This window comes from Rattus norvegicus, chromosome 2 (assembly GCF_021556685.1).
Source record: "Rattus norvegicus strain SHRSP/BbbUtx chromosome 2, alternate assembly SHRSP_T2T, whole genome shotgun sequence".
Taxonomy (NCBI): Eukaryota; Metazoa; Chordata; class Mammalia; order Rodentia; family Muridae; genus Rattus; species Rattus norvegicus.
The window spans coordinates 184917789-184944529 of record NC_141535.1 but is presented as its reverse complement, the minus strand read 5'-3'; the positions used below and the strand labels follow the sequence as shown (position 1 = coordinate 184944529).

Sequence of the window (26741 nt, the reverse complement as noted above, 5' to 3'; positions counted from 1 at the left end):
TCAGGAAAGGAGTTTTATTTCCAAACCCCTAGGAAGGCATTAAAAATAATAAAGATATAAACCCAAACCAAACCCTAAAACAAAGACAGGCCTGTGCGGTTAAGCCCAGGAACAACCAGACAGGCAAGGACACAGGAGATGGGTGTCTCACTTAGCAGCCTGGGTCGGCATATCCATGTGACTAATCCAGGAAAGGGGACTGGGAACCAGAGATCTTCACCCAACCCATACCCATGTGGCCCTGGATGAGAGGAAGAGAAGATAGCAGTACAAGGGCAAAGACGGTACCAAGTCTGATCTTGGCACCCACTGTTCTGATCCCCAATAGCGCATACAGGTTATCCTGTATGCCTCAAGGATTGAGGTGGGGCGGGGTCCTGCCGGTCAAGGCCTCTGAAAGAAGGGGCGGGGCAGGCTGTATGGGGCGGAGTCAGAGCAGAACACAGTCTGACTCAGTCTTCGACCTCTGCCTCCGCTCCCCAGCTGGGCGTCCAGATGTGGCTCCTCTACCCTGTGTGAGATTTAGCAATTAGTTATCCAATAACCTTGGTAGAGGTCACAGGCATCGGGGTTCAACATCAATGGTAGCACAGATTATGGGGGGAAACTTTTCAGACCTGTTCAGAGACCATATGCATTCTCTATCAAGCCGGTCAGTGCCCCATACAGAAACAGTAGGCACTCCATGCCTACCAGGAGAAGGGCAGGCTCACCGGGGATGAAGGGGCCCTGGTCCGCACAGGTTGAACTGCTTGCTGTTGCTGGTACTCTTCTTGTTGAAGTTGCTGGGCCAGTTCCAGGTCACTGAGACCCAGCATGCCCTGTGGCTGCTGCTGCTGCTGCAGGGACAAGGCAATAAGGTAGTCCTAGAGAGAAAGCAAGTCAGGAATGGACTAAGACAGAAAGATAGAGATTCAGGCCAAACCTCCAAACCAAGTTTCCTTCAAATACTCCCTCTGGTAAAACACATTGTCAAGTATGTTATCTGTGGTGCCTGAAAATCAGTCCCTTCCAAGCAAGAAGATGACTTCAGGGCAACTCGAAGAGGCTTGGGTGTTGGACAGCCTCCAGCCAATAGAATGCATAAAGGTCACTTAGAGGGTAGAGCTTCGGTGCCAATGGATTCTGTGCCATTCCAAAGGCCCCACACACCTGGTCTACCTGCAGTTGCTTCTCTGGAGAGCCACTCCCACCTTCTGCTCCATGGCTTTTGCCTAGGGAATGACTTAGGTGGAAGTCAGAGTCACAAAAGCAGCTGTCCCCATCCACGTTATGCAAGCTCTCCCACACCACCTGCTCCTCCTGTAGAAAACCTTGGTCAGTGACCAGTAGGTACAGGTGACTCTGCAAAAGACAGACAGCCAAGGCCAGAAGTTAGCTCAGTATTGGAGCAAGTGTCTGACAAGTACCCAAGTTCCCTAAGTCCGACCCCCAGGACACTCTGCCTTACACACCCATCTCACAAGCTGAAAAGGACAGCAAACTGGTGGGTCAGGTAACAGAGAAGCAGTTTACAGTCTGCGTACTGACTGGAATTTGACACTCTTGAGTATCCAGTATTTCCTAGATATCTGTGGCTACGGGGAGCAGGAAGGGACATCTGAACACAGATGGGTGTGCTGTAGTTAAGGAACCCTTGGGGCTAGGGTATCACACCAGAGACAGTTTTCTACAACCTTTCCTTGGCTTCTCTGTGTTTTCAGATGTGTATAAATACAAACCCTTTGAGAACCAGAAAAACTGGGCGTGGTGGTGCACAATCTTACCCTGGGAAATGTAGGCAGGAAGAGCAGAAGTTCAAGGCAAGGCCAGCGGCGGCAGTTCGAGTTCTAGGCCAGCTAAGGCTGAGGGATAGGCTGGGTGGGGGATGGGACTGAGGGAGGCAGAACCAGTGCTCTCTCTTTTACCCCATTCCTAGAGAACTTCCGCTCCTAACCAGACTTCCGACTGCCCTTCCTGGGAGAGGGTGAACGCTCCTGTCTCTTTGACTGTGGTTTATTCCTGAGGACCTGCTCTGGTCAGTGTCAGTTTTAGGCAAATGCATTGAGAATGAATGCATTGTCACTCTCTTTTCCTGCATATATAAAGGCCTTTTAACCGGAGTCCCAGGGTAAAGATGGTGTGGCACAAGGTGTAACCAGTTTGCACTCAACATGCATGTATCATGAGTTAGCAACAAACACTGTGGTAAACCACATGGACCTTGGTGGTTATTTGCTATCATGGCTGAACCCACGTTATCCTGCCTGACACACTGACCCCAGGGAAAGAGGCCCAGGGAAATGACATGGTCCCTGCTCCCCGCCTCCAAAGTCCCCATCACCTTGTGCTTAGTCATCGTGCTAAAGTGGTTGTTTCGAAAAAAGACGCTAAGTTCGTCTTCCTTGGCAGTGGCTGTGAGCTCGCACAGGCCATGGTAAGTCAGCTGAGCTGCGGTGGTCTCCAGGAACTGCTCCGCAATCAAGCCTGCCACAAGGAGGGACTCGGCTTGAATCCAAACCAAATCAAAAGGGCTGGGCTCAATCCTGGGCGTGGTGTGCACGCCTTTAGTCCCAAGCCTGGCTAGGCAGAGGCAGGTTGATCTCTGCTTCATACAGCAGTTCCAGCCTAGCCTGGCCCACATAGAGAGATCCTGCCTCAAAATAAAAATTAAAGTCCCCACAACCCCCAGCATAGCTCTCCAAAGCAAATAAAACAAAGTCCAAGATAAGGAGGTTTGTCAAAAAGCCCTAGGGTGCTCTCCTGAGTCCCACTCTGCGAAGCCCCTTCCTCAGGCTGGAGCAGTTCAGTGTTAGGCTATATGACAAGGCCCCAGATCTGATTCCCAGCAGCGCCCACGCGCGCGCGCGCACACACACACACACACACACACACACACAGAGTTGAAGCCAGGCTTGGCAATGCATGTCTGTAATCTTGACATTTGGATACTGGAGGCAGAGGATCAGAGGTTCAAATTCATCCTCAGCTCCAAAGCCAGCCTGAGCTGAGAGAACCTGTTGTACCTCAGTCCTCAGAGTTGAGATAAAAACTCTTCCTAAAGCCTGGCTATTTATACATGCACCCAACACAGCAAGAGTGGAGTGCACATCTGTAACCTGGGCTCTCAGGAGGTTGATGCAGGAAGATCAGGAGTTTGAGACTAGCCTGGGCTATGTAGTGATTTCAGGGCTAGCCTGAACTACATGAATGAGACCTTATATCAAAAAGGAAAAAAAAGGTCTCTTTTTTTTTTCTCTCTTATAACACAAAACAACCACAATAGCACGCCTGCTTCACTGCCTTCCCTCCACGAGAGATCTACAAGGAAGTGGGCTATCAGCATTACCTTCTGTCACGAGGTTGGAGTCACTAGAGTGTTTACAGATGATGATCTTCTCTACTAGCTGGTTATAACTCAGTTTCCCAACAGCACTCACAGCCTCAGGACTCTGGGGAGTAGAATGGGGTGCAGCAAAAATACACTTTTTTTTAAAGGAAGGAAATGAACCAAACCCATTGGACTGTGGCTCTTATGATCAAAGATTCCTGAACTTTTGATGTCCAAAGACCTGATCTCATTTGTGTGTGATTTCCTTGTCCTGGGATGTGACTCCACCCAACACTAGAATCCAAGGAATCCTGGATCAGTTCAATCTCCAAATCCTACCCCTCCTCCAACAAATCCAACCATTTTCTTCCCAGATGCCCCACCCCGCCCCAAAACCTTGTCCAGGATTTGCCAGGGCCTCCCGCTCTCACCTGTGGATCCACGAGCCAGCCATGGTATAGAGGTACTCCCAACAAGTCAAAGACGCTGCATTCCGGTGTGTACTCGAAGTCTGAGACGCCTGTGAATCGCACATTGACGTCCAGACCTGTGGCCAGTTTAGGGAGCACCGTCATTGCATCGCCCACATTCTGGTGGGAGAAAAGACAAGATGGCTGGTCTAGCCTTTCCTCCCTCACACCCACCATCCAGAAACAAATCAGCAGTCCCAGGTTTTCAGGTCTGTCTTTCTTACAAACCACTCATTTCACTCACCGCCTCTTACTCCAACCTCCCTTTTGTGAGACAGGGACTTACTACGTGGCCCTGGCTGTATTGAAACTCCCTCTGTAGACTAGGCTGGCCTTGAACTCACAGACATCTACCTCTCTCTGCTTCCCAAGTAATTAAAGGCATACATCAATATACATCACTACGCAGGGCTACCTTAATCCTCTATCTTATACAAAAATGAACATCTTTTTGTTTTCATGACAGAGAGATGTCGTTCTTCACTGAGAAGATACCAAGATGAGAAGTTAACCACAAAAGTTCTCAGTAGGTCGAGTCCCCTTGCAAGCCTGCAGACCCCATCCACTGCCCTTTAGCTTCAAGGGCTTCTCAATAGGTCCTGGGTCCCCTCATAAGCCTGCAGACCCCATCCACTGCCCTCTTGCCTCACCTGCTGAAAGTTAAGTTGAAGGCCCTCAGACTTCTCTTGGGGTTTGATGGACAGAAGGCAGTTTCCTGTAAGACAGGAAACTCATTAGCCTACCCTAGCCTGCTAGTTGTCCCCAAAACTTGGTTCCTCCTCTTCTGGGGGGTAATAGCACAGGACCTCAGATTTTTAAACTCCAATCCAGAGTATTCATTTCTTAGAGGAATAAATAGGTTTATAGAGGTGTAGGACCCATCTAATATAATGTCTATGACACAGTGCTTGCCTGGGATGGTCAAGGCCTACGTCTGATCCCCACACCAGGAATCGTGGCGGGAGGGGTAGTGATTCTAGGCAGAACTGGGGCTTAACTGAAAGATCCTCAACCTTTGATCTTTGCTTTTTACACTCCAGCTTTACAGGAAAGACGCAGGGTCTTCCTTACCCTCAATCTCACATCAGAGCTCCAAAGGAGAGACCTTTACCACATCACTCACCAAGATGTGTCAGGAGCTCGTCTGATGTGATCACTTCCTTCTGAGGCGGCAGCTTTACCTGAAGAGAGACGGGTGGTCATAAGTGACTTTCACTACCAGCAATGAAGGAGGAACATGCAGCAAGAGGGGGGTCCAAGCTAGGCACGGTGGCTCACCACTGTAATCCCAATATAGAGAAGGCAGAGGCAGGAGGAGTGAGGTCAGCCTGGTCTACAGTGTAAGACCTTGTCTCAAAACCTCAGGAGCGTGGTGCCGCACATCTTTAATCCCAGCACTGGGAGGCAGAGGCAGGTGGACCTTTATGAGTCTGAGGCCAGCCTGGCCTACAGAGTGAGTTCCAAGCCAATCCAGGTTACAAAGTGAGACAAAAACCAAAACCAACAACAAAAAGCAAACAAACAAAGGAAACAAGGAAGACAGAGACAGGAGAGAGATGGGTGTTGTGGGACATTTGATCACACTGTGAACCCCGACATTGTGTTGTTTACTGGAAAAACCTGTTTCTAGTTGTGGTGTGACTCACACAGTTTTAAGCCAAGAGGTTTCTGCTTGAATACTGTAAACAGGATTAAACAAAGTCAACTATAGGTCAAGGGGTGGAGCAAGCAGCCAGCTGACAGGAAGTGAATATAGGATTAAGGAAAAGCCATGGAAAGTAAGAGGGAGTCAGGATGGATATCGATGAGCGGAAGTGGGAGGGAGGGACATGCAGTTTGAAGGAAGTCTACGAGGCAGTAGGAGAGAGGGCACTGCTGCTGGGACATCAGTGGAGGAGGAGGTCATTTGGGAGCTTTCTCTGCCTCTCTGCTGCTTCCACCCGAGCATCCGGTTCCCCAGTCTTCATTGGTAAAATCCAATGATTGAGATTTTTGTTAAAAACAACAACAATCTAATGATAGAACAGAATGGGGAGAAAGGGGCTTAAAGCTGAGGGGAGGGAAGAAACAGAGATACTGCCCGGTATTCCCAGAGTGAGAGAGTAGGGAAGACAGGGGTGCACCTAAGAGTGACTTGGAAATTTAAAACTGGCTTGAGTGAAATCAGAATGGAGGAGGTGGGTCCTAGAAGACTAGTACCAGTGTTTCCCACCCCACTCCTTGCATAAGAGGTCTCTCTGACTATCAGAAACAAAGGTGAAACCATTTTATGTGACTTAGAATAATGTAATTCTTGCAAGATACAGAGCCAGTCTCAAGGCAGGCTGTGATATACTAATGAGCCAGCCTCTGACAGCCCTGACTTCTCAGTGAATAGCACAAAACTATTATCAGAATAATAAGAACTTGGAACTTTGAAGGTGGTTCCTAGGACCACACTGCTACACTCCAGGACAATCTCAAGGCTCTGCATTGATACCCTTTTACAAGAGAACTTCGACAAGAGACTGGCCCTTGTGTGACTCTGGCTTCAGTGACCCTCAAGTTTCCAGCACCCATGGCCAGTTTACATAGGTCTACCTATCAGCACTGGCTCTGGCCTGCTGGCCAATGCTCTCAAGAACCTTCTGGGACTTCTCACAGTGCCACCCTCCTGGCCTAGCCCAGAACCACATCACGTCTGATATGGGTTGGAAAAAAAATCCCAAAGTTTTCCTACTGGAGAGGATTTCCTAGTAGATCCTGGAACATAGTTGGCCTAACCATTCTCCGCTTGGTAAGGTGTCTATGTCTTCACATATGCACATGCACGCACACACACGGACCAGAGTGGGTCAAGGCAGGCAGAACATTAGAACAGCCCAGAACCTGCCCAGTTTAGGTTTGCAGTGTGTAATAAAAATACCAGGTCTTCGTGTCTTTATTTCGGACCTAAAACAGGCTAAAGCAGGTGTAGAAATGTCTAGCAGTTATTTGAGAACAAAGGGGGTTTAGAAACCCCCTGAAGAATTACTTTTACAGTGGCCTTTGTATAGCACGACGTTGTGAGGAATGTCTACGTGAGTAAACCAAGCGTCTCTGAAAGGCAAATCTGTGAACATTTTACTTGCCCGGCACCTTACACTCTTTGACTTACCTTCCACTGCAGAAAGAGGATGTTCATGATGGCCAGGAGAGGACAAGGACCATTGCTGCTCTGGGTGATGATGGGGGTCCGTTCTCCCTTCCAGGGGATCCACTTGACACAGTAGAAATCTAGATCAGGCTGTTGGATCCTGGGGGACTGGGGAAGCTGCTGCGGCCTGGAACATGCCTCTGTTGTCTCTACCTCAGATGGTATCCCACAAGCTGGCCCAGGAGGACTTGAACTAGCTTCAGGAGGAGGACACTCAAGATTTCCCCCATCCTGGACTGGTGGCAAAGTTTGGTCTCCTGACTTCTGTTTTCCTGCTTCCCCATGAGCATCTGCACCGTCCTTGTCCTGAGGATGCTTTTCTGGTGCAGCATCTGCACCGTCCTTGTCCTGAGGATGCTTTTCTGGTCCAGACAGGGCCTCGTGCTTTTCAGATTCAACAGTTTCTGCACTGTTGGTCTTACTGGGGGCTGGGCACTCAGCCTGAGGTTGTTCCATAGTGGGTACAGAGTCAGCTGAGGGGAATGAAGTTGCTCTGTGACCTCAGAGACCTTGCCTAGGGCTATTCTAGTGTGCAAAAGGACCTGGCCAATAAGGTCATTGAATTATAGAGCAAAGGAAACAAGAAAAGACAAAGTGAACAGGGTAGGCCACTCTGGCTCTAGATTAAGTTTTTCTCAGTATAAACAGGTATCAGCTGATTCCAAACCTCTGACTTGCTGTGACCAGATGTGGCTACCTGGACTTAGGTTTCCAGTCTTGGAAAGGATGAAAGATACTGGGTGGAACTGGTTTCTTCCCTGAAACAGAAAATGATAGAGAATGAGGAAAAGTCAGAGAGGTCTACAGAAATGGCTCAGAGCACTGGTCGTTCTTCCAGAGGCAATTTCTAGCATCCACAGGAACCCTCACAACCACCTGTAACCCCATGTCCAGGGGATCTCCTACCATAGACACATAGGCAAAATATACACACAAAATAGAATAAAACATTTTTTTTAAGAAAAGACAGAACATAAAGGTTAAGTGCAAAGCCCAGAAGGATGATGGAGTAGCTTCCCAAGCAAACAAACCAGTAAACAAAACCAAACAACCCTTATGGTTATTAACAGGGTGATATTTAGGCCGCCTTGTTAAAAGCATCCTGTCAGCTACAGACAACAAACCTTGTCCCTCCCAGAACATTCTGAGCACATAGCTGGTGTCCTTAGGGACAAGCTACCTTTGTCCTGCTAACCCAAGGGACCAGAGAATAGTCGCCATATGGTTGGTAGATAAAGATATAAAAAAGTAACACCATGTTCTTAAATTTTGTGCCAAGCTGGTAAGGGAGAAGAAATCTTTTTCCTCCAAGGATTCTGAATTTTTTTTTTAAGATTTATTTATTGTATATAAGTACACTGTAGCTGTCTTCAGACACAGAAGAGGGCATCAGATCCCATTACAGATGGCTGTGAGCCACCATGTGGTTGCTGGGAATTGAACTCAGGACCTCTGGAAGAGCAGTAAGTGCTTTTAACCGCTGAGCCATCTCTCCAGCCCCAGGACTCTGAATTTATTTAATTATTGAGACAAGGTCTTATTATGTAGGTAAGGCTGGTTTATGTAGACCAGGCTAGCCCCAAATTCAGATCCACTTGCCTGCCTCCTGAGTGCTATAATTAAAAAGTGGGTGTCACCATGCCAGCCGGTGGCCTAGAATTCTTGGTGATGCTCCAACTTCAGTCACCCATGTGCTGATATTGGAGGCCCTGGAGGCCACACAAGACCAGGTTGAACCTCACACAATACCAAACCAGTCACAGCAAAAAGGTTAGGGAGGGGCTTCCTGTCAAGGAAAGGAAATGCAGTTTTTCATGGGACTTGAATCAGTGTCAGATAAGCAACTTTGTTACCTGGGCATCCCTGAAAGGATTGAGAATCTTCTAAAGCAGGGGTTCTCAACGTTCCTAATGCTGCGACCCTTTAATACAGTCCCTCATGTTGTGGTGACCCCAACCATAAAATGATTTTCATTGCTAGTTCATAACTGTCATTTGCTATTGTTAGGAATCATAAGGTTATATTTGTGTTTTTCTATAGTCTTAGGTGGGTGGTCAACAATTCCATAGGGGTCCCAACCCACAGGTCGAGAACCACTGTTCTAAAGAGACACTTCATGCCCTTCATTCATCTCACTGTCAACCTGACCATTGAAACAATGGATCCCAAGGAATCCATTGGGATTCCCCCAGGAATCTCAAGCCTGGAGGAGAAAAACACTGTTCGAGCCAGAGAGGAGGCTGTATCCAGGAAAAGACTTCAATAGCATTCTAACAACTTGTCTAACAACCTTGCAGGCAAGGCTAAGGCCCAAACAACCCAAGTGGATGACGGGCAGACCACACCTTGACCAGCCCTAGGCAGTTTAGCTGTGCAGAAAGCAGGCTCTCTCCTGAAACTTTACCCTTCATTTAGGACTGTGAAGATAGACTTAGGATGTCACCAAATCTCTTTGTCGCTAATCCTAATGTGGCCACATTGAATAAATTTCTGCTTTTTTTTTCTACCTTTCACTATGATTATTTTAATTTTATTATATTTACCTAGTGTCTGTGTGTACACACCTGGAGGCCAGAAGGAAACTTTCAAGTTTGTTCTGTCCTTCCACCACTGGAACCTGGGGCTCAAGCTCAGGTCATCAGGCAGCTAGAGCCTTGGCCACCTCACTGGCTGGCCCTGTGTCCACCAGTTCAGCTCCTTTAGTTGGCGTATTGAAGACAAGAAACTAACTTGGCTTGTTAGGGCTGCCTGAGGCACAGGTTCTAATCCTACTACTGGTAACAGCGTTAGTTAGGGGGCATGCAAAAGACTCTCCACAGTTCTTCCTCTGGAAGTGCTCACCAGCTAGAGGTGGCAACTTTACATCCTATTTGTTTCCTGCAGTGCTTGTGCCCAGAGATTGTCTCCTGTTCAATGTTTATATGGAGTGGGAAACTGCTGCTCACTGATTTACATTAAAGTACCCCAGGAGAGGTGGCTCCCCGGTTGAGTCACGCAGTACTCTTCCAGAGGATCACGGTTCAATTCCCAGGGAAGCTGCTGTCCTCTTCCGGCTTCCATGGGGGACAAGCACACACGACACACACACAGAGGCAAGCACTCCTAAGTGTGTAAGCGTACCTCCACCAGGTGTGTATAGTGACAAAGGCGGTTCCTGTTAGCTACTAAGGAGGTCCAGATAGGACTGCAGATGCCTCTGGAAATCTCCCTTGCTCCTCCTTCCTCCCCTCCCTGCTCACTAACAGAACATACACCCATTCTGGGGTATAACCTAGCAGGACATGTGCTTAACACATGCAAGGCCCTGGGTTTGATCTCCAGCACCATTACAGAAATAAAGCCAGGAGAAATTAAAATCAATTAGAATCTTTTTCTCTCAGACTGGTACCACAGGGCACAGTGGCACACACCTTTAATTCCAGCACCTGTGGGCAGAGACAGGCAGATCTGATTGCCTGCTTTCTTCTTGCAAACTGTCAAGACTTGGGACTTCTGACAAAGCCTTCAGGAGTATCAGCTGGGTGTGGTGTTTCAGGCCTTCCAATCCCTATTACTCAGGGGACTTGAGGCAGGAGGACCTTGAGTTCAAGGTCTGCCTGGGCTCCAAGCGAAACATTGGAGTTACTGAAATAATATAAATATAGTAAATTGATCATTCTCCTTACTCAAATATAATTTGTGCTAGCTGCAGGTGATTTATATTTTGTTAATTTAGAGTTAGAGTAGCAAAAATTACTTGGAAGTGGCCTTCCACTCTCCGCCCCCTCCACATCTCTTGCCCCTCCATGGCACTTAGAGTGAACCTTGAAGCAGAGGCCATGCCTGGAAAATATTAAAAGGCCTAAAGACAAGCGCGGCTTATTTTCTACCCCAGGCTAGAAATAATCAATAATTAAGTGGGGGTTGGGAAAGCTAGCTGGCCAAAGAAAGGAGCGACCAGAAACCACGGGCGGGGCTGGGGAGTGGGGTCTCAGTGAAAGGGACAGCGGTGGGGTAGGAAGAGCAACATAGGACTTCACCTTGCAAGGCCCACTCCTGGTGGGAAGGGCACTGCCTATTTCAGAGAAGGAAAGCATGTGGGGGGGGGGTACTCAAACAAACGCGGGGTGGGGGTGGGGTGTTCAGCCCTGTCCCTCTTTTTCTTCCGTCAAAATCCTACACTTCTTTCTTCCTGGAATTACCTATGGTGACCGGTGAGGGAGTCAAATCACTCTGGTCCTTTCCTAGTCAGCAGCAGCTACTATTTACACACTGGGGAAAGCGTATTAAAGAGGTATGCACTTAAAGACATCACACGCCCTCAGGACCCTTCTCCCCTCAAGTCCTTTATTGGTATTACCCAATCTTCTCGGCTGAATGCAATTCTTCATGCCAACATGCTTTGAGATTCTTCTAGACTAAGGCAAACCCTGCAATTCTTGCTCTCTAGGAGACGGTTTGGGTTTGTTTATAATGGGGAAATGAAGAGAACGCATCTTTTTCACTGCTCCATCTCTTACTGCTCCGGGTGCCTGGGATCCTGTAAGCGACCCAGGCTTAGAGAGCACAGATGGGACATCAGGTGTCAACTTTCCCCAGAGAGGGTAGGGAGAGCTGCGAGACGAGGTGGAGAGGATAGTTTGAAAACAAAGTTTTTACCTCAAAGAGATGGATGAGGTTCCGGCACTAGGAGAGGACTCAACTCTGGCTGTTCGACGCGGGAGGAGGGGACATCGTTGGGGGGCTCCGACTGCGCCAGCTGCCTCCCAGCTGTCAGCCCCGGAGCTTACACGGCTTGACACGGGTTTACTCTCGCGGCGTCCAGCCTGGGTCGCGGCCACTTCCGGACTCACACTCAACACCCGGGGTGTCAGAGCAGGGTTGGGGGCGAGGACAAGCAGAGCTCAGCCTAGGCGATCCCCCACGGCTTTCAGAGTCTTTAAGATTCCCAAGTGAGCGAGCCTCCGGCGTGCGCTCCAGGCCCTGCCTACAAACTGGCTTTCAAAGGAAGTTTGTGGGTTTTCTTTTTCTTCTCTCTCTCCCTCTTTCCCCCAGGTCCGGACAAAGACAAATTAGCCAAGGACGCAGTCCCTGGAGGAGGAGGGGCCTGCTCAGCCACCGAGGATTTCCATCAGGGCTGTCGGAGTGGGTCAGCAGCCCGGTGAGCCGCAGAAAGGAAGAGAGAAAAACAACAGACCCTTTCTCTTCCCTCCGCCTGCCGCTGGAAGGGACGGAGCGCGTGTGCCTCTCCGGTGAGAACCGGGAAAAGCAGGCGGCCTGGCAGAGCCCGGAGGAGCAGGGCGGGACAGCAGCAGCTGATTAGACCTCCCTGGATGCCGGCCGGCCGCAGCCTCTACTCTGGAGCTAAGGAAGCAGGGCGGAAGAGCGTTGTGTTTGCAATATTTACTCGTTTAATAGCAAAGAAAATTCCCACTCCTATTTTTCTGGAGCCCCCTGAGCACCTTTCCAAGGCTTCCCTTCCTCCCTATATGTTTTTTAAAGGCTAGGAATGAAATTAGTTTAACTGTGTACCTGGTCGAGGGTGAGGAAGACGCTCTTCTGCCTCTTCTCACTTGCCTGAGAAGCAGGAAAATCTGCGGATAGATTAAAAGATGAGGGAACATGTTATGATGAAGGGACATTTTTTCCCTCGGTAGTCTGCCCTGGGATATACAAGTGGCAGTTAAGGGATGTTGGAATCTAGCCTTACGTTCTGAAGGCTTCTTTAAACTCTATTGATGTGACGGCCAAAGGATAAGGCTTCAATCAACTCCGAAAGCTGAGAGAACAGTTGCAACAGAGACCCAGGAAGCAAAGTCACGGTTGCAACACTCCAAGAACCGTATGAGGAGATATTTGCTCAGGCTGTAGGAGGAGAAAGGCTATGAAGAAGCAGGAAGAGTTGGCACGACTGTAGGTTTTAAGAAGACAAGTCAAAGATTATGGTAATCTTTTCCTAGCGTGAACAAACACACTGATCACGATATGTCAGTTTGGTAAAAGGGAGAATTAAAAAAAAGAAAAGAAAAACAAGCAAAGAAAACACCTAACAAGGGAAGCTGTTTTATTAAATAATATATACAGCGATGTTGTAATTTGAAGTCCCAACCAAGCGAGGCCTGTGAATCCAGTATTCAGAAAACTGAGCAGAAAGATTACAATTCCAGACTAACTTGGGCTACATAACAAGAATTTGTATTAAAAAAAAATTAAGAGATTAATTTACATTAATCTCAAACAGATGTTCGGTGTGATATATGAAAAGATACTATACTTTGTCCTATCTGCAAATTCAGATGCCATAAAGGCGAGTTATTGTGACACATACACAATTTGTATGTCATAGCACTCAGAAAACTGCAAACTTGGTGGTGGTGGTGGTGAAAAGCCACGATCTTTTGGACTACATTTCCCAGGAGGCACCGCGATATGCTCCTCCTTGACCTCCCATGAGCCTTTGGGCTCAGAACCCAGCCTCCGCCGCTGGGGGAGGGGTAACGCCGGACTCCCGGAGTGCCGGATTACGCACTTCCTCCTGGGTTCGGAGGCAGAACCCTTTAGTGGCGGGTTCGAGTCCCGCCCCTTGACTCTCGGCTCTAGACCCTGAGTCTGGGGCGGGGTACATTCGGCCGAGTTACCTCTCCTCGCTGAGGGGCTACGGCACACCTCCGGCTTCACCATGGAGGACTACTTGCAGGACTGTCGAGCCGCTTTGCAGGTAACGGGTCTCAGTCCGTGACCGAAAGGAATGCAGCGTGGGGTCGGGGAAGGACGAAGGTGTGGGATCTGGGGAGCCCGGACAGTCGGTGTGGAGGGATCACAGAGGTGAACGCGGGAGAGCTGGAGGACCAAACCCTTCGCCCATGGGCGGGAGAGCCTGGAGAAAGGAATCTTCGTTCGCTTGAGTCGGGTCCTTAAGCGGGACCTGTGCGACAGCCGACAGCCGCGCCCGGCGAGGTGTGTCTGTCCTTCTCTCCCCGCCCCTCAGTTTCCCTCCCGCAAGCCCGACTTCAGCCCTCTGGCCTCCAGGTAAACCTCTGGGAGCGGAGGGCACCTGTGCACGGCTTTACTGCCTCTGAATGGCGACTTGCCTTTTTTTTTCTAGGTAGAGGCGGTCGTGGTGTTTTACTTTAAACCTCTGGTTTTATGCTAGACATACAGAATAATGCATCAGGATATATGTTGACCCACAACTTACATTCCTTTGCTTCCAGCGTTCTCCTTTAGTCTTAATGCACGCGCGTGTACACACACACACACACACACACACACACACACACGTAAAAATACCCCCTTCTTGGTAAGAGATAAACACAAAGTGTGTTTGGAATCTAAACCATAAGCACGGCCCTGAATTCTTTGTAGCTTATTTTTGGTGTTTCCTGAGCCCGCTGGACTCACCCAGCTGTGTTGACAGGCTGCGCAGCATTAGGTCGCTATCCCCATTAGAGGCTCCAAGTCACTTGGCCCCTACTGTGAGTTTCTCTGCCCCTGAAGAAACGTAGACAGATATCTTCCTTTAAAATAACTTAGCTCGGTGTTGTAGCCACATGCTTCTAGTCCCAACACTTGGGAGGAGGCTGAGGATTTACCAGTTCAGGCCAGCTCTGGGCTGGAAGACAAAAATCAAAACCAAAAATCCCTTAAAAACAACAACAAAAATAGAACAAACCAGTCCTCTGGGCAATAGACTCTGTTCTTTAACAGACCCTGAAAGTCACGTCAGTCTGCTGTAGATTCAGCTTCTTGGACAAACGGATATTCTCAATTTGAATTTAGGGTGAGGTTCAACTTGATGCCAGCTACACTAAAATTTTCCCTTTGAAAAATATCTGGCCAGGCATGGTGCTGCAAATCTGTAATCTTAGCCCTGGGTAGGTTGAGGCAAAAGGGTTATTAGCTAAAGTGCAGCCTGGGCTACCTACTAGGTTGGGACAGGCCTGGGTGCCATGGTGAGACCCTCTCTTCATACCCCCCCTGAGGAAAAAGAACCACCATGCTGGGGTGGCGGTTGTACATAGAGCAGTTTGAACCAGTTCTCATTGGTTACTACTTTTCTTGTGGGCTTCTCCTGTCTCCACCCACCAGATGCTAGTTGAGAATTGTGTGGCATCACACTTTGCCTAAGGTCTACATAGTTTACTTTATAGTGTGTTTGTTTTCGAGATGGTCTTATATAGCCCAGGCTGGTCTTGATGTCCCAATGTAGCTGAGGTTGAGCTTGAACTTCTAGTCCTTCTGTTTCTGCTTTCTAGGTGTTATGATTATAGGATTCTCCAGCGATGCCCAGCTTGGCTATCTTTTTTATTATTTTACTTTATTTCTATGAGACCGGGTCTCACTATGTAGTAGCCATGGCTGGCTTGGAACTATGTAGATCAGACCAGTCTCAACTCAGAGATCTACCTGCCTCTGCCTTCCAAGTGCTGGGATTAAAAGCCCTTGAAAATGTTTTTTGCTATTGTTTTATGTGTGTGTAGGTATTTGTACATTTAAGCTCGGTGCCCGTGGACTGTAGAAGAGGACACTGGATTCTCTGGAACTGGAGTTGCAGGTGGTTGTGGGTCACCAGATGTGGGTGCTAAGTAAGTCCTTTGTAAGATCAGTATGAAATACTAAGCTCTGAGACATTTCTGTGACTCTGAACAAATTGTTGAACATTTATTTATTTATTTATTTATTTATTTATTTATTTATTTAGTGGAGTGTTGGGAACCACATCCATGCAGTAGAACATGTGGAGGTCAGAGGAGACTTTCACCCCGCTCTCTTCCACCAAGCACGTCTTCCCAGCAATCAAATTTCCGTTATTTTGTTTGAGCTTGGAAAAAAAAAACAATAACAACAAAACACATACACACACACACACACACACACACACACACACACACACACCCTCAAAGACAACAACAAAAATAGAACAAATCCTCTACATAATAAATTGTTCCTTAACAGACCCTGAAAGTCACCTAAGTCTGCTGTAGATTCAGCTGTGTGGCTGAACGAATATTCTCAATTTGAATTCAGGGTGAGGTAACAAATGCATGTTTCTGCTGAACCATCTCATCCTGTCCGCTTCTCCCATTCTTTCTGCTCTTCCAGAGGTCCTGAGTCCAATTCCCAGCAACCACACAGTGGCTCACAACCATCTATAATGGGATCTGATGCCCTCTTTTGGTGTGCAGACATATATGCAGGCAGATTGGTGGTATATACATAATAAATAAATTTTTTTTAAAAAATGGGTTTTTCATCTTCACACACACACACACACACACACACACACACACACACACACAATTACTTAGGGGCTAAAAAGATGGCTCATCCCTTAAAAGGGCTTTACTGTTCTTGCAAAGGACCAAATTCTATTTCAAGCACCTATACTGGATTGCTCACAACCTCCCATAATTTCAGCTCCAGGGGAATGTGGGGGTCTCCAATCTCTGAAGGCACCTGCAGTCACACATTCATAAACAAATAATTTAAAAATTAAAAAAAAATTTTCCCAAAACCTTCAAAAATAAGTCTTAAAGAAAAAAAAATGTGAAGGCTGGAGAGGTGGCTCATTGACTAAGAGAACTAACTGGCTGCTCTTCCAGAGGTCCTGAGTTCAATTCCCAGAAACCACATGGTGCCCGTGTCTGTCTGACTGTCTGACTGACTGACTGCCTGAGTGTATGTGTATGTGTATGTGTATGTGTATGTGTATGTGTATGTGTATGTGTATGTGTATGTGTATGTCCACACATGCATGTATCTGAGGAAACCAAAAGAGGATGCCTGGATTTTGATATACAGGCAGTTGAGCCACCTGACTTGGGTCCTGGGAACAGAATTTCTGGCCTCAGGAAGAGCAGCAAATGCTACTGTGTCTCCTACCTCTAATGTAGAGTGCTATTCTAAGTGCTGTCTGCAGTGTTTAGTGAGAAGCTCTGGGACCTGAAAACTCGCCGAGAAGCAGGGATCTTCGTTCCTTGTTTACCCTCCACACACACCCATTCCCACAGATGACAGGGCACTTACCATACATCAAGTTTGGCAAGAATTGGACTTTTCCAGCATTACCCTATCCCAGTTCTTCACACTCCTCCTCCAAGGTGCAAAATCTAGTTCCTTTGTGAACCTGGAACCTTGGTGAACTTCCTCCTAAAGGTGACTGAGTCTTAGAATCTTCTCACCCTACAGCCTCACTAGGCAGGGAGTAAGTTGAACATGTTAGCTGAGAAGCCAATAGCAGCAGTATGCTGGGGTATGCCAGTAATTTTAATTCTTCGTTAATTATAGAAATATATAAGGAAAACATTAAAGCCCAAAACAGATATGAAGTGTAAAAGATAGACTTTTTTTAAAAGATGTGTGTGTGTGTGTGTGTGTGTGTGTGTGTGTGTGTGTGTGTGTGAGTGTCTGCCACATTCACCCTTAGAGTTCAGAAGGGGGTTTATTAAGTCCCCTGGAGCTGGAATTACAAGCCGTTGTGAACCAGCCATGTGGGTGCTAAGAACTGCTGAGCTATCTCTCCAGTCTCCTGTCAGTGATTCTTGTATAGAGAATCGCAGCCTGGTCTACATAGCAAATTCCAGGATGTCAAGGGCTACATAGAGAGATCCTGTTTCAAACAAACAAGAGCTTGTTTGGAGCATCCAGCAGAGGAGTGCAGAGCTGCATATTCCCTGACCAAAGGCAGTCTTTTTTTTTTTTTTTTTTTTTTTGGTTCTTTTTTTCCGGAGCTGGGGACCGAACCCAGGGCCTTGCGCTTCCTAGGCAAGCGCTCTACCACTGAGCTAAATCCCCAGCCCCAACCAAAGGCAGTCTTGATAGAGAAGGTTGTCCTCTTCGGGACTAGTGCCTCCTTCAGGAGGAATGTACGTGGGACAGTGAAGGAGAAAGTTGGACACTGGCCTAGCAGGGTGGATCAGCAGAATCCTTGGTGATCAATAAGATGACAGATGTCTCAGCCAGATTACCCTCACGTGTGCCTCCATAAAGAGAAACCAGATTCAGACAGACACACCTTTAAATGACGTCTGTGGGAGTCATGAATGCTTGGCTTTTACACAGGACAGGGATAATGGATTGTAGCCAGTTCTGCAGTACCTTATTTTTAGCATGTGACACCAGAAAACTTTTCTGTAGTCTTTACCGCATGACAATAGTGTGTTCACTGAAAGGACATCTACATAGCTGGGCTAAGTGACTAAAGTTGAGATGGAAAGATCCCAAGGTAAGGGGTAGCCTGGGCTACAGAACAGGTTCCTAGACCTGGGCTGTGTAAAAAAAGACCAGAAAGTGCCTGGCACTGGTGACACACACCTTTAATCTCATCACTCCATCCTAGGCAGAGGCAGGTGAGGCCAGGTATATAGAACGAATTCTAGAACAGCCAGGGCTACACGAAGAAACCCCCTGTCTTAGAAAAAAACAAAAACAAAAACCAGAAAGGAGTTAGGGGTGAAACCTTGTCTCAAAAACAAAACCAAAAATAAACAAGGGAAAGAGGGGAAAGGAAAACCTGTTTTCTTTTCATTTTTTTTTCTTGGATAGTTTATGTATTTACATTTCAGATGTTATCCCTCCTCTGCCATCCCCCCTGTTTGTTTTTGTTTTTACATGAGCTCCTATTCCTAGTGACTCATCTTGTACTTGGGTAGGAAAAAACTCTTCCTTTGGGGTGGGGCTACATTTCAGGCAGAGCTAGGAGCAAAGGTACAGTTCTCAGGCATGACACTAGTCAGGAGGGGATGGCAACTTGCCCTTTAATCAGAGGCCTCACGTTTTTCATTAGCAATAGGCAGAGTCAAGATCGAACATAGTCATCCTCAGAAGGGGAAGTGTGTTTTTTTTTTTTTTTTTTACCCCTAAACCCTCTTCCTGTCTGCCATCCAGGCCATCAAACAAACAAACAAGACACTTCAGGATATATTATTTCAACTACTGGGTCCTCCTCCTCCTTTAAAGACAATTATTTTAGATTTATATTTTATGTGTATGAGTGTTTTTCTTGTATGTATGTATGGACATCACATGCATGCCTGATCCCTAGAGGTTAGAAGGTGTCAGGCCCTCTGAAATGAATGTTACGAGATGGTTGTGAGCCACTCTGTAGCTATTGGAAACCAGACTGGGGTCCTCTGCAAGCTCGCACACGCATTTGCACTTTCTCCATATACCTAGACCCAGCTGGCCTTGAACTCACAGAGATCTGCTTGCCTCTGCCTTTGAAGTGCTGGGATTAACGGCATTTGCCATCGTGCCCAGCTACAACAAGAATTCTTTATCACTGAGTATCCAAACTCCCTCCCTCCTTTAGATTTGTGTTTATATTACACTCATTTATTGTGTGTGCATTTATTGTGTGTTCATATACTCATATGCCACAGTGCACACGTGGAGGTCATAGAACAGTTTAATGCTCCACCATGTGGGTCCCAGTGATTGAACTCAGTTCTCCAGGATGGACAGCGTACATCTTTACCCAACGAGCCATAACCTGTCCCTTTCTTTCTTTTAGAAAGTTTTTTGGCTGGAGGTGGTAACTCACACCTTTAGTACTAGCCTGGAGGGTCTCTATGAATTAAAGGCCAGCTTGGTGTACATATCAAATTCTAGGATAGCCATGGCTACATAGATAGACTATCTCTAAACAAACTAGGCATGTTGGTACATGCTGTAATCATAGCACTTGGGAGGCAGAAGCAGGAAATTAACAGGAGTTCAAGGCTACCTGGGATGCAGTGATAGTAGGTAGGTTTGGTGGCACATACCTTTGATCCCAGGCAGAAGCATGCAGATCTCTTGAGAGGTCAAGGCCAGCCAGATCAGCATAGCTAAATCCTGTCTTTAAAAAAAAAAGTTTGTTTCTCATGGCTCTCAGATTCTGTTTCTTCCCTTGGCAGCTCAAGTTTCTCCTGCTGCTAAGTTTAGCTGTATTTTTCCTGACCTCCTCCCCTGGTTAGAAAACAGACACTGTTTGGCCTGTGTATTCAGCCAGTAGAGCGGTGGGTTGGAGGTGAGAGTTACATATATTTCCTAAACGAAAAGGACAGTGTCTTCTAAGTGGGGGCAGCCATGCCCACAGGAGTCTCCACTTTCTGGAGCAGAGTCATGAAGAGTGCTCTTTCCACTCTAAAAGATCTTCCGGTTTGGACCTGCGTTATGAATTAGGGGGCACACATTCATGGAAGGGTATGGAGCCCCTTAAGGAATCATCTCTCTTGAGAACTGCTGCTGCTGCAGGAAGCTAGAGAGGGAGAGGATCTTTCTAGAGGGTGGCACCAGTGTGGTTAGTCAGGGAGGCGCAGAGGAAGAAGAGGGAGAGGGCGCTTCATTTACACAAAAGGCTCTTAGGTGATGCCTCTTGTAATCATGCAAGGCATGAAACAAGTTACAGTGTATCTTCCTCTGGGTTTTTGAGGCCAGGGTCTTATAGTAGTCTGGGTTGTCTTGGAACTCATTGTGTAGTCCAGACTGACCTCAGCTCCCCGAGGGCTGGGATTAAGGGAATGCACTGACATGCCCAATTTGTCCTCATTAAAAAAGTTATCTGGGTGTTATGGCACAAGCACTCTGAGTCCCAGCACTCTGAGGCAGAGGGGAGGGAGGTGGATCTCTGTGAGTTCAAGGTCAGTCTGATCAACAGAGCAAGTTCTAGGACAGCCAGGGTTACACAGAAACCCTGTCTCAAAAAATTTATTTTAAATTATATGTATACGTGTGTATCTATGTGTGGGAATATGCATGTGAATAGAGATGCCCCCAGAAGTAAGAAGGGGGCTTAGGATACCCTGACCACCCAATGTAGTGCCCAAGAGCTAAACTTATGTTCCTCTTCAAGAACAATACATGAACCATCTCCCTAGCCCATTAAATAAAAATTCTTAACATTTATTTATGCACTTTGTGGGGGTGGGGGCGGGGAGCGTGCAGCAGCACATCTGTGAAGGTCAGAGAACAGCTTGGCAAGTTTCCCAACTCTTCCCACCACATTGGTCTTAGAGACTGAACTCGGGTGTCAAGACTGGCAGCCTGTGCCCACTGGGCCATCTTGCCAGCCCTGCCCTCGATTTATATAGGAACCAGGACCCCATATGAAGTAAGAAGCAGTGTTGGACTCAGTCCTAGTCTGTGATTGTCCAGATGGTGTTCTGTAGCGAATAGTGCAAAGAGGGCCTCACAGGGCGCACACACTATGGTTTTGGGGGGGTGCCTGGGCAACGGAGGGTGGTGCTGATGGGGGTGGGAAGGAAGAGAAGGCTGCGTGTCTTTGGTCACCCCCGGTCCAGGACTGCCCAGTGACAAAGCGTTCATGCCATCTGCTACTGGCCTTGGCTGAGCACAGAGCTTGATGCTTGTCTTGCAATGGAGACCTCTTCTCTTCCCTTCACGCTGTGAAGTGGCTTTGGTCCCTCTCCTCCACTGGGGGGATATGACTGGCCATGATTCAGCTGCACTGTTACAGGGATGTGGAAAGGCTCTCTGAGACCTTCCTCGAACTCCTCGCTCAGCCTTTCTCTGGTCCTCTTCCCCGTCCCTTCAGCTGGAACACATGGCCCGCAGTGTTTACACCCTTCCTGCTTCAGGGAGCCAGTTATCTCTGAGCCACTTCTTTCCGGTTTTCCTGTCACTTTGGTCCACAACCATCTTGGACAGTCCTTGGTGTCCGGGAGACAGGGACCTTCCCTAGTCTCAGGAGGAGTCAAAGGAGATATTATGTCATGTGACTGGGGTCTTGGGTATAGAATCCTCTTATTGCAAGAGACTGGACTGGAGAGAGCTCAGTGGTTAAGAGCACTGACTGCTTTCCCAGAGGTCCTGGGTTCAAATCCCAGCAACCACATGGTGGCTCACAACCATCTGTAATGAGATCCGATGCCCTCCTTTGGTGTCTGAGGACAGCTACAGTGTGCTCACATACATTCAAAGAGTTTCCGGGGTTGGAGATTTAGCTCAGTGGTAGAGCGCTTGCCTAGCAAGCACAAGGCCCTGGGTTCGGTCCCCAGCTCCAAAAAAAAAAAAAAAAAAAAGTTTCTGTTGCCAGGCGTGGTTGTCTACCTATGCAATTCCAGCATTAGGCAAGCTAAGGCAGGATGGGATGATTCTGCTTTTGAAGCAAGACTCCCATCTTAAAAAAAAAAAAAAAAAAAAAACAAAAACCCAAAACAACAAAACATTACCAAAATATAAATTAAAAAAAAGGAAAAGAAATTGAGGCTGGAGAGATGGCTCAGTGGTTAAGAATACCAGCTCCTCTTCCAGAGGTCCCTGGCTCAGTTACCAGCACCCAAGCACTCAGTAGTGGCTAACAACAGTATGTAACTCCAGTTCCAAGACGTACAACTCTCTCTGATCTCACACGACGCACACAAGGGGTGCACAGACATACAAGAAAGCAAAACCAGAATCTCCAAAAATGACTTTTAAAAGCGTTGAAAGAGATGAGCCCTCCTGTGGAGCTCTTTGATCCTTCTGGGTCCACACTGTACACAGACACAGTGCACAACCCTTGGATCAGGTTAGTTGGCCTGTCTGTCATTCAGACATTTTCATTTCACACACCTGGGGTTTTGTTGATTTGTTTTTCCCCTTGGGGACAGGGTCTCACCTGTGGACCAGTCTGTCCCTGAACTCAGAAGTCTTCCAGCCTCTGCCTCCCAAGTGCTGGGATCAAAGTCATGTGCTGCTACACCCAGCTGTTTTCTGTTTGTTTGTTTGTTTGTTTGTTTGTTTGTTTTTGAGACGGGGGTTTCTCTGTAGCCCTGGCTATCCTAGAACTTATTTTGTAGAACAGACTGGCTTTGAACTCACAGAAATCATCCTGGCTCTGCCTCCTGAGTGCTAGGAATAAAGGTGTCTGCCACCATCACCACCTGGCTCCTTTAATTTGATTAATGTATTTGACACAGGGTCTCATGTAGCCTAGGCTGACCTTGAAATTGCTTTGTAGCTGAACTGACCCTCTTCCACACTCATATCTGGGTGGCATGTGTGGCTGCCCCTGGCTCACAGTGTCGTGTTAGCGGACCAGGACTTCTTGTGTGGAAGGCAAGCACTCTGTTACCTAAGCCATGTCTCTAGTCCTGATGTGTGGTATTGCTTAATTGCTTCTTTGGCTTCTGAGGCAAGAGCCTTACACAGCACATGCTGGCTTCAAAAATACAGTGCAATGGAGATGTCTGGTCCTTCTGCCTCTACCCGCTGAGGGGAGTGAGGTTACAGGCCTGCACCACTACATCACCTCATACTTCATCTTTCTGGAGCGGGGTTTTGCTCTGCAGTGCAGGTGGGCCTATAACTCTGTGTAATGCAGACTGGCTTCAGCCTTGGGATTCTCCATCTTCAAGCTTCTTAGTGCTGGGATTCCAGGCATGAACCACCACCACCCCAGACAAGGGGTCCGTGCTCTTCAGAAAGTAATTAGTTATTTTCTGTGTCTGTGTTGTGGCACACATGTTGAGGTCAGAGGATAAGTTGTAGGAATCAGAATTGATTCTCCTTCCAGCATATGAGACCTGGGGATTGAATTCAGGTCTTTAGGCTTGGCAGCAGGCACCGTCACTTGCTAAGCCAATTCTCTGGCTCAAGGGTTCCATACCCTTAAATGGGCCTGGAGAAACGGCATGGGCAGATCTTGAGAGCAAACTTCCTTTAGGGATCCTCTGCCCCTGAGACCTGACAAACAATCTTTACTCTTTTACGAATAAGAAATGGGAAAGAGAATGATTGGAAAAAGAAGCCCATCATGGGAATAGAGCTTATAGCTCAGTGTAGAGCACTTGCCTGGCATGCATGGGTTCAGTTTCTGGCACTGGAACAAAAGCAGCAGCCTGTTCAGTAGCTGCAGATGAAGGGCTGGAGAGATGGCTCACAATTGGGAACACTGGCTGCTCTTGTGGAGGACCTTAGTTTGGCTTGCAGTGCTCTCCCTCCTGGCTGCTCACATCATCTGTCACTTCAGTTGCCGAGGTTCTAATGCCGCCTTACGACCTCTGCATGCACCAGGCACGCACATGGTGCACATACATAATCAGACAAAACACCCGTACACGTGAAAGAAATAAATCTTAAAGGACAAAGCTGCCTGTGTCAGAGAATACCCTTAGATGTCTACACTGTTCTGGTAGAAGAAGGAAGGCCACATAAATAAGGACAGTTCCCGTAGGTTTCCCCTGAATTATTTGCTAATGTTGCATTACTTGATAATGCATGGCCCCTGCTATATCTTAGTCTTCTGACCCCTTTCCTAGTTTACTAACCTCTGTGCCTTGCAGATTTCCCTGACAAGGAGCCACAGTGGCTCCACCTTGCTGCCTCCTTCGTGTAACCTGGTAGTCGTCATTGGGGCGCTTTATCAAGTGTGGAGACGGGTTTTGATTGATATGACTGCAGTGCTATCTGCATCTACTAGGCAGAGGAAGAGATCCTGTCAAAATGTTCTGTAACTTGCTGGACAGCCCCTATATCACAGGCTAGCCAGCTCACAATAACAGTGTTGGAGCAAAGGAACCTTGCACTGACCTCTGCGCCTTGTTTTGTCTCATTCAAGCCGGATGACCTGAATTTGATACCTGGAATCCACATGGTGGAAGGAGAGAACCTACCCCCTCAGGTCATCCTCTGATCTCCATGCACACACACAATAGGTGGGGGTGGGGGTGGCAGCGTTACAGTTTTTTGAGATAGGGTTTTGCTGTAAGCCTTGGCTGACCTGGAACTTGAAATGTACATCAGGCTGCCCCCAAACTGGCAGGTCTCCCAAGCGCTGGGATGAAGGGCATGTGTCAACTAGCCCCCCAGTTTTTGTTTTTAGATAAGCTAGCTTAAGGACTGGGGGTGTAGCTCAGTTGATCGAGTGCTTGCCTAGCATGCACAACTCAGGGTTCACTGACCAGCAACACAAAAATCAGACATGGTGGCATGTGACCGTAGCCATAGTGCTAGCAAGGTTGAAATAGGAAGATCACAGAGGTAAGGACTGTTTGCATTATTTAGCAAACCCTACCTCAAGGGTGAGTGAGGCATGCCCCTCAGGGGTAGAGTGCTTGTCTAGTGCACGCAGTTCCTCAGGTGTATTCCCCAGTACTTTAAAATCATGATTGTAACGACTCTTCTCTTTGTTCAAACTCAGATAGTCTGGGCTGGCCTGAAACTTAGTATTGAGCTGAGGCAAACTAGAAGTCCTGATTCTCCTGCCTCCAACTCCCAAGTGCTGAGATTAAAGTATGTGCCCTTACATCCAGCATGGTAATGCTCAAAGTATGTGCCCGTCTCATCCAGCTGTCACTGAGACTGAACGATCGGTCAATTAGTGGGTGTAAAAGTTTGGACCCTCAAATGTTTAAGTAAAAAGGACAGAGCCTGTCTGCTCTTGGAGACCTTAGTCTAAATATGTTTGGGATTCCTAGGAGCTCAGGGGATGAACGGGATCAAGGGAAATGGTATCAGTTCTGCAGTGTCAGCAGCTGGACTTTTAAAAGCTCTGTGCCAGCTGTAGTGGCTTTAATTCCAGCACTGGGGGAAGGGGATGGAAGCAGGTCGATCTCTCTGAGTTCATGGCGAGATCTCATCTCAGAACGAAACAAAGCACAAAGATTCCTGGCTGAGGAGATGGCTGTCTTAGGGTTTCTATTGCTCTGAGGAAACACGGACCAAAGCAGCCTGGGGAGCGAAGGGTTTATTTGGCTTCTGCTGCCTCCATCACTGTTCTTGATGGAAGTCAGAACAGGGACTCAAACAGGTAGAAATTTGGAGGCAGGGGCTGATACAGAGGCCATGGAGGGGTGCTGCTTACTGGCTTGTTCCTCATGGCTCGCTCAGTCTGCTTTCTTATAGAACCCAGGACCACAAGTCTGCCAATGTGCTGGACCCTCCCAAATCAACCACCAATTGAGAAAATCTCCTACAGACTTGCCTATGTGTGGCCCAGTCCTATGCAAGCATTTTCTTAATTGAGGCTCTTTTTCTCCAGTGACTGTAACTTGTGTCAAACTGACATAAAACTAGCTAGCGCAGTGGCTAAATGAATAAAGTTCTTACCATGAAAGTGTGAGGACAGAACCCATGTAAAGCCAGCTGCTACACCATGCATCTGTAATCTTAGTGCATCTACAGCAAAGCAAGATGGAAGACAGACGAATCCCTGGAAATTTGTGTGCATGCAGTAGTGACCAAGAGATACTCCCCCAAAAAGAAGGAAGGAGAGGTCCAACATCTGATGTTGACACTCCCTGGCCCACACAGCAGACACTTGCTGCACACACAAATTCATTGAAATAAGTGTACAAGCCAGGTCAGCTCATGCCTGTAATCCCAGCAGCTGAGAGTCTGAGGCAGATGGATCCAAGGCCAGTCAGGGTTACAGAGTGAGAACTTCTCTAAATCAAGCCAAACCAAAAATCCAGAAGATTTCAGCAGCAGCAAGCCTTTTGCTGTGGGTTATGCTTCCTTTCTTAGTGTAGCATACAAAGCAATGAGTGTGGGTAAGGAGCCTGTCAGTTCAGGCCCCTGGACCCCATGGTGTAGAGCCTGGAGAACAACTTTCCCAGCTTGGGGATTGCAGGAGTCAAACTGAGGTCATCAAGCCTGGTTGATGGCAGGCACCCTTATCCACTGAACCTTCCTGCTGGTGGCAGATTTTGGTTTTTACCTTTATTTGCAAAGCCTCTGTGCTTATTTTTATAGCTTAGGAATGTAAAAATTATTCTAGTTTGAAAATGGGGGTGATGAGTGGCAACCTAGGCCTGGAACCTTTGAGGGTGGGCTTAGCTGTCCATCTCCAGAGCACTCTGACGCTGCCTACAGTGGGCGCCTG

General features: G+C 47.6%; 2 protein-coding genes across 5 annotated transcripts in view; one reads left to right on the top strand and one right to left on the bottom strand.

Annotated features, from left to right (window-relative positions):
• Positions 1-12204, bottom strand: Mindy1 (MINDY lysine 48 deubiquitinase 1). Of its 3 annotated transcripts, XM_087624099.1 has the most exons (11): positions 11594-12204; positions 10366-10579; positions 6917-7713; positions 4904-4961; positions 4431-4495; positions 3742-3900; positions 3329-3431; positions 2324-2466; positions 1153-1344; positions 714-866; positions 1-511 (listed from the first exon to the last, which is right to left on the bottom strand). In XM_087624099.1, exons 3-11 carry the CDS (start codon positions 7409-7411, stop codon positions 431-433), a joined length of 1449 nt encoding a protein of 482 aa, XP_087480225.1. In that variant the 5' UTR covers positions 7412-7713; positions 10366-10579; positions 11594-12204; the 3' UTR covers positions 1-430. The 3 variants fall into 3 exon arrangements, with proteins under 3 accessions (XP_087480225.1, XP_087480220.1, NP_001020289.1); XM_087624094.1 differs by lacking the exon at positions 10366-10579; NM_001025118.1 differs by lacking the exons at positions 10366-10579; positions 11594-12204 and having other exon boundaries at positions 6917-7560.
• Positions 12205-13357: 1153 nt separating this feature from the next.
• Prune1 (prune exopolyphosphatase 1) overlaps positions 13358-26741 on the top strand; it is a 28839-nt gene continuing 15455 nt past the window's right edge. The window contains 1 exon segment of one of the 2 annotated variants that reach the window (NM_001007697.1): positions 13358-13652. In NM_001007697.1, coding sequence (NP_001007698.1) covers positions 13614-13652 — 39 coding nt within the window. In that variant the 5' untranslated portion in view covers positions 13358-13613. 2 annotated transcript variants of the gene reach the window in all.